The sequence below is a fragment of the Ascaphus truei genome, chromosome 19 (genome assembly GCF_040206685.1).
Source record: "Ascaphus truei isolate aAscTru1 chromosome 19, aAscTru1.hap1, whole genome shotgun sequence".
Classification (NCBI taxonomy): Eukaryota; Metazoa; Chordata; class Amphibia; order Anura; family Ascaphidae; genus Ascaphus; species Ascaphus truei.
The window spans coordinates 21,135,940-21,148,357 of record NC_134501.1 but is presented as its reverse complement, the minus strand read 5'-3'; the positions used below and the strand labels follow the sequence as shown (position 1 = coordinate 21,148,357).

The 12,418-nt window shown below is 59.6% G+C and overlaps 1 protein-coding gene across 1 annotated transcript in view; it reads left to right on the top strand.

The window, feature by feature from the left end:
• VPS9D1 (VPS9 domain containing 1) overlaps positions 1-12,418 on the top strand; it is a 74,855-nt gene that overhangs the window by 36,255 nt on the left and 26,182 nt on the right. The window contains exons 6-10 of the mRNA XM_075576833.1: positions 2,369-2,431; positions 5,397-5,449; positions 5,520-5,607; positions 8,819-8,904; positions 10,775-11,193. Coding sequence (XP_075432948.1) covers positions 2,369-2,431; positions 5,397-5,449; positions 5,520-5,607; positions 8,819-8,904; positions 10,775-11,193 — 709 coding nt within the window. The remainder of the gene's footprint in view (positions 1-2,368; positions 2,432-5,396; positions 5,450-5,519; positions 5,608-8,818; positions 8,905-10,774; positions 11,194-12,418) is intronic.

Below are 12,418 nucleotides of genomic sequence, written 5' to 3'. Positions count from 1 at the left end.
AGAGAGCTGGGACAGTGTCACATAGAGAGAGAGCTGGGTCAGTGTCACACAGAGAGAGCTGGGTCAGTGTCACACAGAGAGAGAGCTGGGTCAGTGTCACAGAGAGAGAGCTGAGTCAGTGTCACACAGAGAGAGAGAGCTGGGTCAGTGTCACACACAGAGAGAGAGCTGGGTCAGTGTCAGACAGAGAGAGAGCTGGGTCAGTGTCACAACAGAGAGAGCTGGGTCAGTGTCACAACAGAGAGAGCTGGGTCAGTGTCACACACAGAGAGAGCTGGGTCAGTGTCAGACAGAGAGAGCTGGGTCAGTGTCACACAGAGAGAGAGCTGGGACAGTGTCACACAGAGAGAGCTGGGTCAGTGTCACACAGAGAGAGCTGGGACAGTGTCACAAACAGAGAGAGAGCTGGGACAGTGTCACACACAGAGAGAGAGAGCTGGGTCAGTGTCACAAACAGAGAGAGAGCTGGGACAGTGTCACACACAGAGAGCTGGGTCAGTGTCACACAGAGAGAGAGCTGGGTCAGTGTCACACAGAGAGAGAGCTGGGTCAGTGTCACACAGAGAGAGAGCTGGGTCAGTGTCACACAGAGAGAGCTGGGTCAGTGTCACACAGAGAGAGCTGGGTCAGTGTCACACAGAGAGAGCTGGGTCAGTGTCACACAGAGAGAGCTGGGTCAGTGTCACACAGAGAGAGAGCTGGGTCAGTGTCACACACAGAGAGCTGGGTCAGTGTCACACAGAGAGAGCTGGGACAGTGTCACACACAGAGAGAGAGCTGGGACAGTGTCACACAGAGAGAGAGCTGGGACAGTGCCACACAGAGAGAGAGCTGAGTCAGTGTCACACAGAGAGAGAGCTGGGACAGTGTCACACAGAGAGAGAGCTGGGTCAGTGTCACACAGAGAGAGCTGGGACAGTGTCACACAAAGAGAGAGAGCTGGGACAGTGTCACACAGAGAGAGAGAGCTGGGACAGTGTCACACAGAGAGAGCTGGGTCAGTGTCACACAGAGAGAGCTGGGACAGTGTCACACACAGAGAGAGAGCTGGGACAGTGTCACACACAGAGAGAGAGCTGGGTCAGTGTCACAGAGAGAGAGAGAGCTGGGACAGTGTCACACAGAGAGAGCTGGGTCAGTGTTACACAGAGAGAGAGCTGGGTCAGTGTCACACAGAGAGAGCTGGGTCAGTGTCACACAGAGAGAGCTGGGTCAGTGTCACACAGAGAGAGAGCTGGGTCAGTGTCACACAGAGAGAGAGCTGGGTCAGTGTCACACACAGAGAGCTGGGTCAGTGTCACACAGAGAGAGAGAGCTGGGACAGTGCCACACAGAGAGAGAGCTGAGTCAGTGTCACACAGAGAGAGAGCTGGGACAGTGTCACACAGAGAGAGCTGGGTCAGTGTCACACAGAGAGAGCTGGGACAGTGTCACACACAGAGAGAGAGCTGGGACAGTGTCACAGAGAGAGAGAGAGAGCTGGGACAGTGTCACACAGAGAGAGAGCTGGGTCAGTGTCACACAGAGAGAGAGCTGGGTCAGTGTCACACAGAGAGAGCTGGGTCAGTGTCACACAGAGAGAGCTGGGTCAGTGTCACACAGAGAGAGCTGGGTCAGTGTCACACAGAGAGAGCTGGGTCAGTGTCACACAGAGAGAGCTGGGTCAGTGTCACACACAGAGAGAGAGAGAGCTGGGTCAGTGTCACACAGAGAGAGCTGGGTCAGTGTTACACAGAAAGAGCTGGGTCAGTGTCACACAGAGAGAGCTTGGACAGTGTCACACAGAGAGAGCTGGGTCAGTGTTACACAGAAAGAGCTGGGTCAGTGTCACACACAGAGAGAGCTGGGACAGTGTCACACACAGAGAGAGAGCTGGGTCAGTGTCACACACAGAGAGAGAGCTGGGTCAGTGTCACACAGAGAGAGCTGGGTCAGTGTCACACAGAGAGAGCTGGGTCAGTGTTACACAGAGAGAGCTGGGTCAGTGTTACACAGAGAGAGCTGGGTCAGTGTCACACAGAGAGAGAGCTGGGTCAGTGTCACACAGAGAGAGAGCTGGGTCAGTGTCACACACAGAGAGAGCTGGGTCAGTGTCACACACAGAGAGAGCTGGGTCAGTGTCACACAGAGAGAGAGCTGGGTCAGTGTCACACAGAGAGAGAGCTGGTTCAGTGTCACACAGAGAGAGCTGGGTCAGTGTCACACAGAGAGAGAGAGAGCTGGGTCAGTGTCACACAGAGAGAGAGCTGGGTCAGTGTCACACAGAGAGAGAGCTGGGACAGTGTCACACAGATAGAGAGAGCTGGGTCAGTGTCACACACAGACTGTGTCGCTGCCTTCTCTGACCATGCGCTTTTGTCCCCTCCAGACACTGTCCCTTCAGCGACAAATGATGGAAAATCTGGTGATTGCTAAAGCCAGGGAGGAGACGGTATCCTTCTGTACCAGATCAGGTGTCGGAGGGGAGCATGGGGGCGGGATGGCGTGGGGAGCAGGGGGGCGGGAAGGCGTGGGGAGCAGGGGGGCGGGATGGCGTGGGGAGCAGGGGGGTGGGATGGTGTGGGGAGTAGGGGGGCGGGATGGCGTGGGGGCAGGGGGGTGGGATGGTGTGGGGAGTAGGGGGGCGGGATGGGGTGGGGGGCAGGGGGCGGGATGGTGTGGGGAGCAGGGGGCGGGATGGTGTGGGGGGCAGGGGGCGGGATGATGTGGGAGGCAGGGAGCGGGATGGTGTGGGGGGCAGGGGGCGGGATGGTGTGGGGGGCGGGTGGCGTGGGGAGCAGGGGGGCGGGATGGCGTGGGGAGCAGGGTCGGGATGGCGTGGGGGGGCGGGATGGCGTGGGGAGCAGGGGGGCGGGATGGTGTGGGGAGCAGGGGGCTGGGATGGCGTGGGGAGCAGGGGAGCGGGATGGCGTGGGGAGCAGGGGGGCAGGATGGCGTGGGGAGCAGGGGAGCGGGACGGCGTGGGGAGCAGGGGGGCGGGATGGCGTGGGGAGCAGGGGGGCGGGATGGCGTGGGGAGCAGGGGGGCGGGATGGCGTGGGGAGCATGGGGGCCGGGATGGTGTGGGGGGCAGGGGAGCAGGCGGCTGGGATGGCAGGGGCCGGGATGGCGTGGGGAGCAGGGGGCCGGGATGGCGTGGGGAGCAGGGGGCCGGGATGGCGTGGGGAGCAGGGGGCCGGGATGGCGTGGGGAGCAGGGGGCCGGGATGGCGTGGGGAGCAGGGGGCGGGATGGCGTGGGGAGCAGGGGGGCGGGATGGCGTGGGGAGCGGGATGGCGTGGGGAGCAGGGGGCGGGATGGCGTGGGGAGAATGGGGCGGGATGGCGTGGGGAGCGGGATGGCGTGGGGAGCAGGGGGCGGGATGGCGTGGGGAGCAGGGGGGCGGGATGGTGTGGGTAGCAGGGGGCAAGATGGCGTGGGGAGCAGGGGAGCGGGATGGCGTGGGGAGCGGGATGGCGTGGGGAGCAGGGGGCGGGATGGCGTGGGGAGCAGGGGGGCGGGATGGCGTGGGGAGCAGGGAGGCGGGATGGCGTGGGGAACGGGGGCGGTATGGCATGGAAAGAAGGGGGCGGGATGGCGTGGGGAGCAGGGGGCGGGATGGCGTGGGGAGCAGGGGGCGGGATGGCGTGGGGAGCGGTGGGGCGGGATGGCGTGGGGAGAAGGGGGCGGGATGGCGTGGGGAGCAGGGGGCGGTATGGCATGGGGGGCGGGATGGCGTGGGGAGTAGGGGGCGGGATGGCGTGGGGAGCGGGATGGCGTGGGGAGCAGGGGAGCGGGATGGCGTGGGGAGCGGGATGGCGTGGGGAGCAGGGGGCTGGGATGGCGTGGGGAGCAGGGGGGCGGGATGGTGTGGGGAGCAGGGGGGCGGGATGGCGTGGGAAGCAGGGGGGCGGGATGGCAGGGGAGCAGGGGGCGGGATGGCGTGGGGAGCAGGGAGGCGGGATGGCGTGGGGAGCAGGGGGCTGGGATGGCGTGGGGAGCAGGGGAGCGGGATGGCGTGGGGAGTGGGATGGCGTGGGGAGCAGGGGGCTGGGATGGCGTGGGGAGCAGGGGGGCGGGATGGCGTGGGGAGCAGGGGGCGGGATGGCGTGGGGACCACGGGGCCGCGATGGCGTGGGGTTCAGGGGGCCGGGATGGCGTGGGGAGCATGGGGGCCGGATGGCGTGGGGAGCAGGGGGCGTGATGGCGTGGGGAGCAGGGGAGCGGGATGGCGTGGGGAGCAGGGGGGCGGGATGGCGTAGGGAGCGGGGGGCGTTATGGCGTGGGGGGCGGGATGGCGTGTGGAGCGGGGGCTGGGATGGCGTGTGGAGCGGGGGCTGGGATGGCGTGGGGAGCAGGGGAGCGGGATGGCGTGGGGGGCAGGGGAGCGGGATGGCGTGGGGAGCAGGGGGGCGGGATGGCGTAGGTGGCCGGGATGGCGTGGGGAGCAGGGGGGCGGGATGGCGTGGGGGGCGGGATGGCGTGGGGAGCAGGGGGGCGGGATGGCGTAGGGGGCCGGGATGGCGTGGGGAGCAGGGGGGCGGGATGGCGTGGGGAGCTGGATGGCGTGGGGAGCAGGGGGGCGGGATGGCGTGGGGAGCAGGGGAGCGGGATGGCGTGGGGAGCAGGGGGGCGGGATGGCGTGGGGAGCAGGGGGGCGGGATGGCTTGGGGAGCAGGGGGGCGGGATGGCGTGGGGAGCAGGGGGCGGGATGGCTTGTGGAGCAGGGGGGCGGGATAGCGTGGGGAGCAGGGGGGCGGGATGGCGTGGGGAGCAGGGGGGCGGGATAGCGTGGGGAGCAGGGGGGCGGGATGGCTTGGGGAGCAGGGGGGGCGGGATGGCGTGGGGAGCAGGGGGGCGGGATGGCTTGGGGAGCAGGGGGGCGGGATAGCGTGGGGAGCAGGGGGGCGGGATGGCATGGGGAGCAGGGGGGCGGGATAGCGTGGGGAGCAGGGGGGCGGGATGGCTTGGGGAGCAGGGGGCGGGATGGTGTCGGGAGCAGGGGGGCGGGGGGAGCAGGGGGGCGGGGGGAGCAGGGGGCAGGATGGCGGGGGGAGCAGGGGGGCGGGATGGCGTGGGGAGCTGGATGGCGTGGGGGGGCGGGATGGCGTGGGGAGCGGGGGGCGGGATGGTGGGGGGAGCCGGGGGCGGGATGGTGGGGGGAGCAGGGGGCGGGATGGTGGGGGGAGCGGGATGGCGTGGGGAGCAGGGGGGCAGGACGGCGTGGGGAGCAGGGGGGCTGGACGGCGTGGGGAGCAGGAGAGCGGGTGGCTTGGGGAGCGGGATGGTGGGACAAGACTTTAATCCCATTCATGTGAATGGTGAAGACATGTTTCTGAGCGCTGAGAAGTGATTTCCCAGCATATTGAATAAGAGCCTCTACATGACGAGGATTCTTCCTTAACTCCTTCCCCTCCAGCTGCAGAGGAAGACTGAGGAGCGCAGGCTACGGCTGAAGGAAGAGTCCAAAAGGTAGGTGGGAGGAGGGTGTCCCTCGGGGTCCCGGATCTCTCTCCTCACTTACACTGTGTCCTCTCTCCAGGCGTTTTTCCAGCAGCGCAGAGACGACCCCAGAACAGGAGGAGCAGAGGCTGCTGTACACATCGGTGCTGGAGTATGAGCAGGATCACGTGAGTGCTGATTCCTGCCTGTAAATGGGGCCCGAGGTGTTCTGGGAGATTTCTGGATGTGGACGTTTTCTCGCGTTCTCTTTCGCTCTCTCATACGCTCTCACGCTCTCTCTCGCACACACTTTCATCTCTCGTGCTCTCTCACAGGCTCTCTCACTCTCTCTTGCTCTCACACGCTTTCTTTCGCTCTCTGTTGCTCTCACGCTGTCTCTCGTTCTCTCTCACGCTGTCTCTCGTTCTCTCTCACGCTGTCTCTCGTTCTCTCTCACGCTGTCTCTCGTTCTCTCTCACGCTGTCTCTCGTTCTCTCTCACGCTGTCTCTCGTTCTCTCTCACGCTGTCTCTCGTTCTCTCTCACGCTGTCTCTCGTTCTCTCTCACGCTGTCTCTCGTTCTCTCTCACGCTGTCTCTCGTTCTCTCTCACGCTGTCTCTCGTTCTCTCTCACGCGGTCTCTCGTTCTCTCTCACGCGGTCTCTCGTTCTCTCTCACGCGGTCTCTCGTTCTCTCTCACGCTGTCTCTCGTTCTTTCACGCTGTCTCTCGTTCTTTCACGCTGTCTCTCGTTCTCTCTCACGCTGTCTCTCGTTCTCTCTCACGCTGTCTCTCGTTCTCTCTCACGCTGTCTCTCGTTCTCTCTCACGCTGTCTCTCGTTCTCTCTCACGCTGTCTCTCGTTCTCTCTCACGCTGTCTCTCGTTCTCTCTCACGCTGTCTCTCGTTCTCTCTCACGCTGTCTCTCGTTCTCTCTCACGCTGTCTCTCGTTCTTTCACGCTGTCTCTCGTTCTTTCACGCTGTCTCTCGTTCTCTCTCACGCTGTCTCTCGTTCTCTCTCACGCTGTCTCTCGTTCTCTCTCACGCTGTCTCTCGTTCTCTCTCACGCTGTCTCTCGTTCTCTCTCACGCTGTCTCTCGTTCTCTCTCACGCTGTCTCTCGTTCTCTCTCACGCGGTCTCTCGTTCTCTCTCACGCGGTCTCTCGTTCTCTCTCACGCTGTCTCTCGTTCTCTCTCACGCTGTCTCTCGTTCTCTCTCACGCGGTCTCTCGTTCTCTCTCACGCTGTCTCTCGTTCTCTCTCACGCTGTCTCTCGTTCTCTCTCACGCTGTCTCTCGTTCTCTCACGCTGTCTCTCGTTCTCTCACGCTGTCTCTCGTTCTCTCTCACGCTGTCTCTCGTTCTCTCTCACGCTGTCTCTCGTTCTCTCTCACGCTGTCTCTCGTTCTCTCTCACGCTGTCTCTCGTTCTCTCTCACGCTGTCTCTTGTTCTCTCTCACGCTGTCTCTCGTTCTCTCTCACGCGGTCTCTCGTTCTCTCTCACGCGGTCTCTCGTTCTCTCTCACGCGGTCTCTCGTTCTCTCTCACGCTGTCTCTCGTTCTTTCACGCTGTCTCTCGTTCTCTCTCACGCTGTCTCTCGTTCTCTCTCACGCTGTCTCTCGTTCTCTCTCACGCTGTCTCTCGTTCTCTCTCACGCTGTCTCTCGTTCTCTCTCACGCTGTCTCTCGTTCTCTCTCACGCTGTCTCTCGTTCTCTCTCACGCGGTCTCTCGTTCTCTCTCACGCGGTCTCTCGTTCTCTCTCACGCGGTCTCTCGTTCTCTCTCACGCTGTCTCTCGTTCTCTCTCACGCTGTCTCTCGTTCTCTCTCACGCTGTCTCTCGTTCTCTCTCACGCTGTCTCTCGTTCTCTCTCACGCTGTCTCTCGTTCTCTCTCACGCTGTCTCTCGTTCTCTCTCACGCTGTCTCTCGTTCTCTCTCACGCTGTCTCTCGTTCTCTCTCACGCTGTCTCTCGTTCTCTCTCACGCTGTCTCTCGTTCTCTCTCACGCTGTCTCTCGTTCTCTCTCACGCTGTCTCTCGTTCTCTCTCACGCGGTCTCTCGTTCTCTCTCACGCGGTCTCTCGTTCCCTCTCACGCGGTCTCTCGTTCTCTCTCACGCGGTCTCTCGTTCTCTCTCACGCGGTCTCTCGTTCTCTCTCACGCTGTCTCTCGTTCTCTCTCACACGCTGTCTCTCGTTCTCTCTCACACGCTGTCTCTCGTTCTCTCTCACACGCTCTCTTTTGCTCTCTCACACGCTCTCTTTTGCTCTCTCACACGCTCTCTTTTGCTCTCTCACACGCTCTCTTTTGCTCTCTCACACGTTCTCTTTTGCTCTCTCACACGCTCTCTTTCGCACGCTCTTTCGCTCTCTTTCGCTCTCTCTTTTGCTCTCTCACATGCTCTCTTTTGCTCTCTCACATGCTCTCTCACATGCTCTCTTTCGCGCTCTCTTGCTCTCATACGCTCTCTTTCACTCTCTGTTGCTCTAACATGCTTTCTCTCTTACACGCACTTTTTTGCTCTCTTATACGCTCTCTTTCGGTTTCACTCTTGCTCGCTCACATGCTCTCCTTTGCATTCTCGTGCTCTCTCACGCTCTCTTTTGCTCTCACACGCTCTCTTTTGCTCTCTCACATGCTCTCTTTCGCTCTCTCACATGCTCTCTTTCGCTCTCTCACACGCTCTCTTTCGCACGCTCTCTTTCGCACGCTCTTTCGCTCTCACACACGCTCTCTTTCGCTCTCTCACACGCTCTTTCGCTCTCTCTTGCTCTCACACACGCTCTCTTTCGCTCTCTCACGCACTCTTTCGCTCTCTCACGCACTCTTTCGCTCTCTCACGCACTCTTTCGCTCTCTCAAGCTCTCGCGCTCTCTTTCGCTCTCACGCTCTCTTTCGCTCTCACGCTCTCTTTCGCTCTCACGCTCTCTTTCGCTCTCACGCTCTCTTTCGCTCTCACGCTCTCTTTCGCTCTCACGCTCTCATTCGCTCTCACGCTCTCTTTCATTCTCTCACGCTCTCTTTCACTCTCTCACGCTCTCTTTCACTCTCTCACGCTCTCTTTCACTCTCTCACGCTCTCTTTCACTCTCTCACGCACTCTTTCGCTCTCTCACGCACTGTTTCGCTCTCTCACGCACTCTTTCGCTCTCTCACGCTCTCTCACGCACTCTTTCGCTCTCTCAAGCTCTCGCACGCTCTCTCTCGCTCTCTTTCGCTCTCACGCTCTCTTTCGCTCTCACGCTCTCATTCACTCTCTCTTTCACTCTCTCACGCTCTCTTTCACTCTCTCACGCTCTCTTTCACTCTCTCACGCTCTCTTTCACTCTCTCACGCTCTCTTTCACTCTCTCACGCTCTCTTTCACTCTCTCACGCGCTCTCTTTCGCTCTCTTTGCTCCAGGATTGGCCCAAGCTCTGGAAGCTGAAACTGAAGGGTCGCCCCGATGACCCCGGCGCAGTCTCCAGCTTCATGTGTCAGATCCTCAGGTACTGGATGTGTTACTGCCGGGCCGTGTCTCCTTATGGGCCGACTCCATGGGAGGCACAGACCCCACGGGGCACAGGTCTGTTTCTCATGTGAGAGGCACAGACCCCACCTGGCACAGGTCTGTTTCTCTAGTGAGAGGCACAGACCCCACGGGGCACAGGACTGTGTCTCCAGTGAGAGGGACAGACCCCACGGTGCACAGGTCTGTGTCTCTAGTGAGAGGCACAGACCCCACGGGGCACAGGACTGTGTCTCTAGTGAGAGGCACAGACCCCACGGGGCACAGGACTGTGTCTCTAGTGAGAGGCACAGACCCCACGGGGCACAGGACTGTGTCTCTAGTGAGAGGGACAGACCCCACGGGGCAGAGGACTGTGTCTCTAGTGAGAGGGACAGACCCCACGGGGCAGAGGACTGTGTCTCTAGTGAGAGGGACAGACCCCACGGGGCACAGGTCTGTGTCTCTAGTGAGAGGCACAGACCCCACGGGGCATAGGACTGTGTCTCTAGTGAGAGGCACAGACCCCACGGGGCTCAGGACTGTCTCTCCAGTGAGAGGGACAGACCCCACGGGGCACAGGACTGTGTCTCTAGTGAGAGGGACAGACCCCACGGGGCACAGACTGTGTCTCTAGTGAGAGGGACAGACCCCACGGGGCACAGGACTGTGTCTCTAGTGAGAGGGACAGACCCCACGGGGCACAGGACTGTGTCTCCAGTGAAAGGGAGGGGAGAGGGAAAAGAACGAAGCACTATATCCAGTGCTGTAAAAAACAGCTAATGAAACCACAGGGTGTACGTTCCCAATAATAAAGCTATTTAATGGATCAAAAATCGATTTTTGATCCATTAAATAGCTTTATTATTGGGAACGTACACCCTGTGGTTTCATTAGCTGTTTTTTACAGCACTGGATATAGTGCTTAGTTCTTTTCCCTCTCCCCTCTCTGTGAAGATTCTGAAAACGGATGCACATTCAACCTGGAGGTGCTGGATCATCTAAAGGGACTTGCTGCTCATCGTGGAATCTGCTTTCCCAAGTGAGTCCGTTCCAGCTTTGCCTCAGTCATATTCCAGGGATCATCAATTGGTAACTATCCTTACCTCAGTGCATTGTGGGATAGCTTATTACCTGATCCAACAGGACATTTGTATATTTACAGGTTGTTTTCCGATCAATTGCTCATTGTTACATACTACAGATTTGTCTTTGGAGCATCACACATTTTTTTCTATTGTCTCCAGTGAAAGGGACAGACCCCACGGGGCACAGGACTGTGTCTCTAGTGAGAGGGACAGACCCCACGGGGCACAGGTCTGTGTCTCTAGTTAGAGGGACAGACCCCACGGGGCACAGGTCTGTGTCTCTTGAGAGAGGGACAGACCCCACGGGGCACAGGACTGTGTCTCTAGTGAGAGGGACAGACCCCACGGGGCACAGGTCTGTGTCTCTAGTGAGAGGGACAGACCCCACGGGGCACAGGTCTGTGTCACTGTGTCTAGTGAGAGGGACAGGCCCCACGGGGCACAGGTCTGTGTCACTGTGTCTCCCTGCAATGGGTGGCACAGATTCGACGGGTCACATTTCTGGGTCACTGAGGCACAGATTCGACGGGTCACAGGTCTGTGTCCCCTTGTCTCTAGTGAGAGGGACAGACCCCACAGGTCACAGGTCTGTGTCACCGTGACCCCCTGCAATGGGTGGTACAGACCCCACTGGTCACAGGTCTGTGTCACCGTGACCCCCTGCAATGGGTGGCACAGACCCCACGAGTCACAGGTCTGTGTCACCTTGTCTCTAGTGAGAGGGACAGACCCTATGGGTCACCTTGCTGGGAGGTCCCTCCTTACACGTTCTCCTTGTGACAGCTCCCCGGACCACCCCATCTCCATCCTGCTGAGACGGCTGCAGTGCCAGATATACAGCCGTCTGTATCCAATCATCAGCAAAGACCCCGCTGACCTCGGAAAGCCCTCTGCCCTCTGCCCTCTCTCCCTCCCCATTGAAGGGCTTCTCCTACCCGCCTATGGCTCTCAGCGGCTGAAATCCTCACAGAGTTTACACTGCCTCCCCTCTGCATCGCGGCCCCCCCTCCGACACAGCCTCTCTACGGGGGAGGGACCCGAGGCCTGGGGGGGCTCCGGGGACACCCGGGGAGACGGGAGAGAGAGCTCCTTCGAGGACTTGGAAAAGTTCCTGTCGCCCACGGAGATCCCGAGTGCAAAAGCCACATGGAGGTTACCAGAGCAGCTGAAGGTCACCGTGAAGGAGATTCATAACACTAGAGGTGAGGTGAGGTGAGGTGAGGTGAGGTGTGTGTGTGTGTGTGTGTGTGTGTGTGTGTGTGTGTGTGTGTGTGTACACGGCGAGACTTCAGTGCGCTTTATCCCCTAATGCAGGGGTTCTAAAGACGGGGGAAAAACTGGTCAGGTTTTCAGGATATCACTGCTTCAGCACAGGTGGCTCGATTGTGCCACATGTGCTGAACAAGGATATCCTGAAAACCTGACCTGTTGGGGGGTCTTGAGGATTGGACTTGAGACCACTGCCCTGAAAGAACCACTGCTTTTAACTTCTGCGTAAGTGACAGCTATGTCTCTTTGATTTGAGAGGAACTGTTCTTTATTCTTCTCCCCCACTCCCCCTCCCCCTCCTCCCCCTCTCCCCCCCTCCGCACACTTGTGTGTTTTTTTCTTTTGATATACAGTTGTGTTAAAAAGAAAGTACACCCCTCTTTGAATTCTATGGTTTTACATATCAGGACATAATAACAATCATCTGTTCCTTAGCAGGTCTTAAAATTAGGTAAATACAACCTCAGAAGAACAACCACACATGACATATTACACTGTGTCATGATTTATTTAGCAAAAATAAAGTCAAAATGGAGACTCCAAAAACCCTTCTGCGCATGCGCAGACTTGCAGTCCCCCCATTCTGTGCATGCGCGAACTCGGCCGTCCCCCCTTCTGCGCATGCGCGAACTCAGCCGTCCCCCCTTCTGCGCATGCGCAGACATGGCGGCCCCCTTCTCCGTACCGCCAAATTGGCGGATCACAGAGAAGCGAAACGCAGAGGATCGGGGCCCTACTGTATACATATAGCAATACGTTGCAGGGCCGGGGTTATGGGCCGGGGTTATGGGCAGGGGTTATGGGCAGGGGTTATGGGCAGGGCTGCTACATCAGCCTCCCAGGTGTACAGATGTAGCAAGACTTACTGTCGTCGTGGCCACAGAGAAAAATACGGGCTCCCACGCCCCGATCGCGGCCACAAGGACACGTAGACGTGTGATCTGGAAGGAGTCGTCCTTTGCTTGATGGGCCCTGAGCTGGAGAGAGATTTCCGCTACTCACCTTTCAGACGAGCAGCGCACTCTCCCTTTCAGACGAGCAGCGCACTCTCCCTTTCAGACGAGCAGCGCACTCTCCCTTTCAGACGAGCAGCGCACTCTCCCTTTCAGACGAGAAGCGCACTCTCACTTTCAGACGAGCATCGCACTCTCTCTTTCA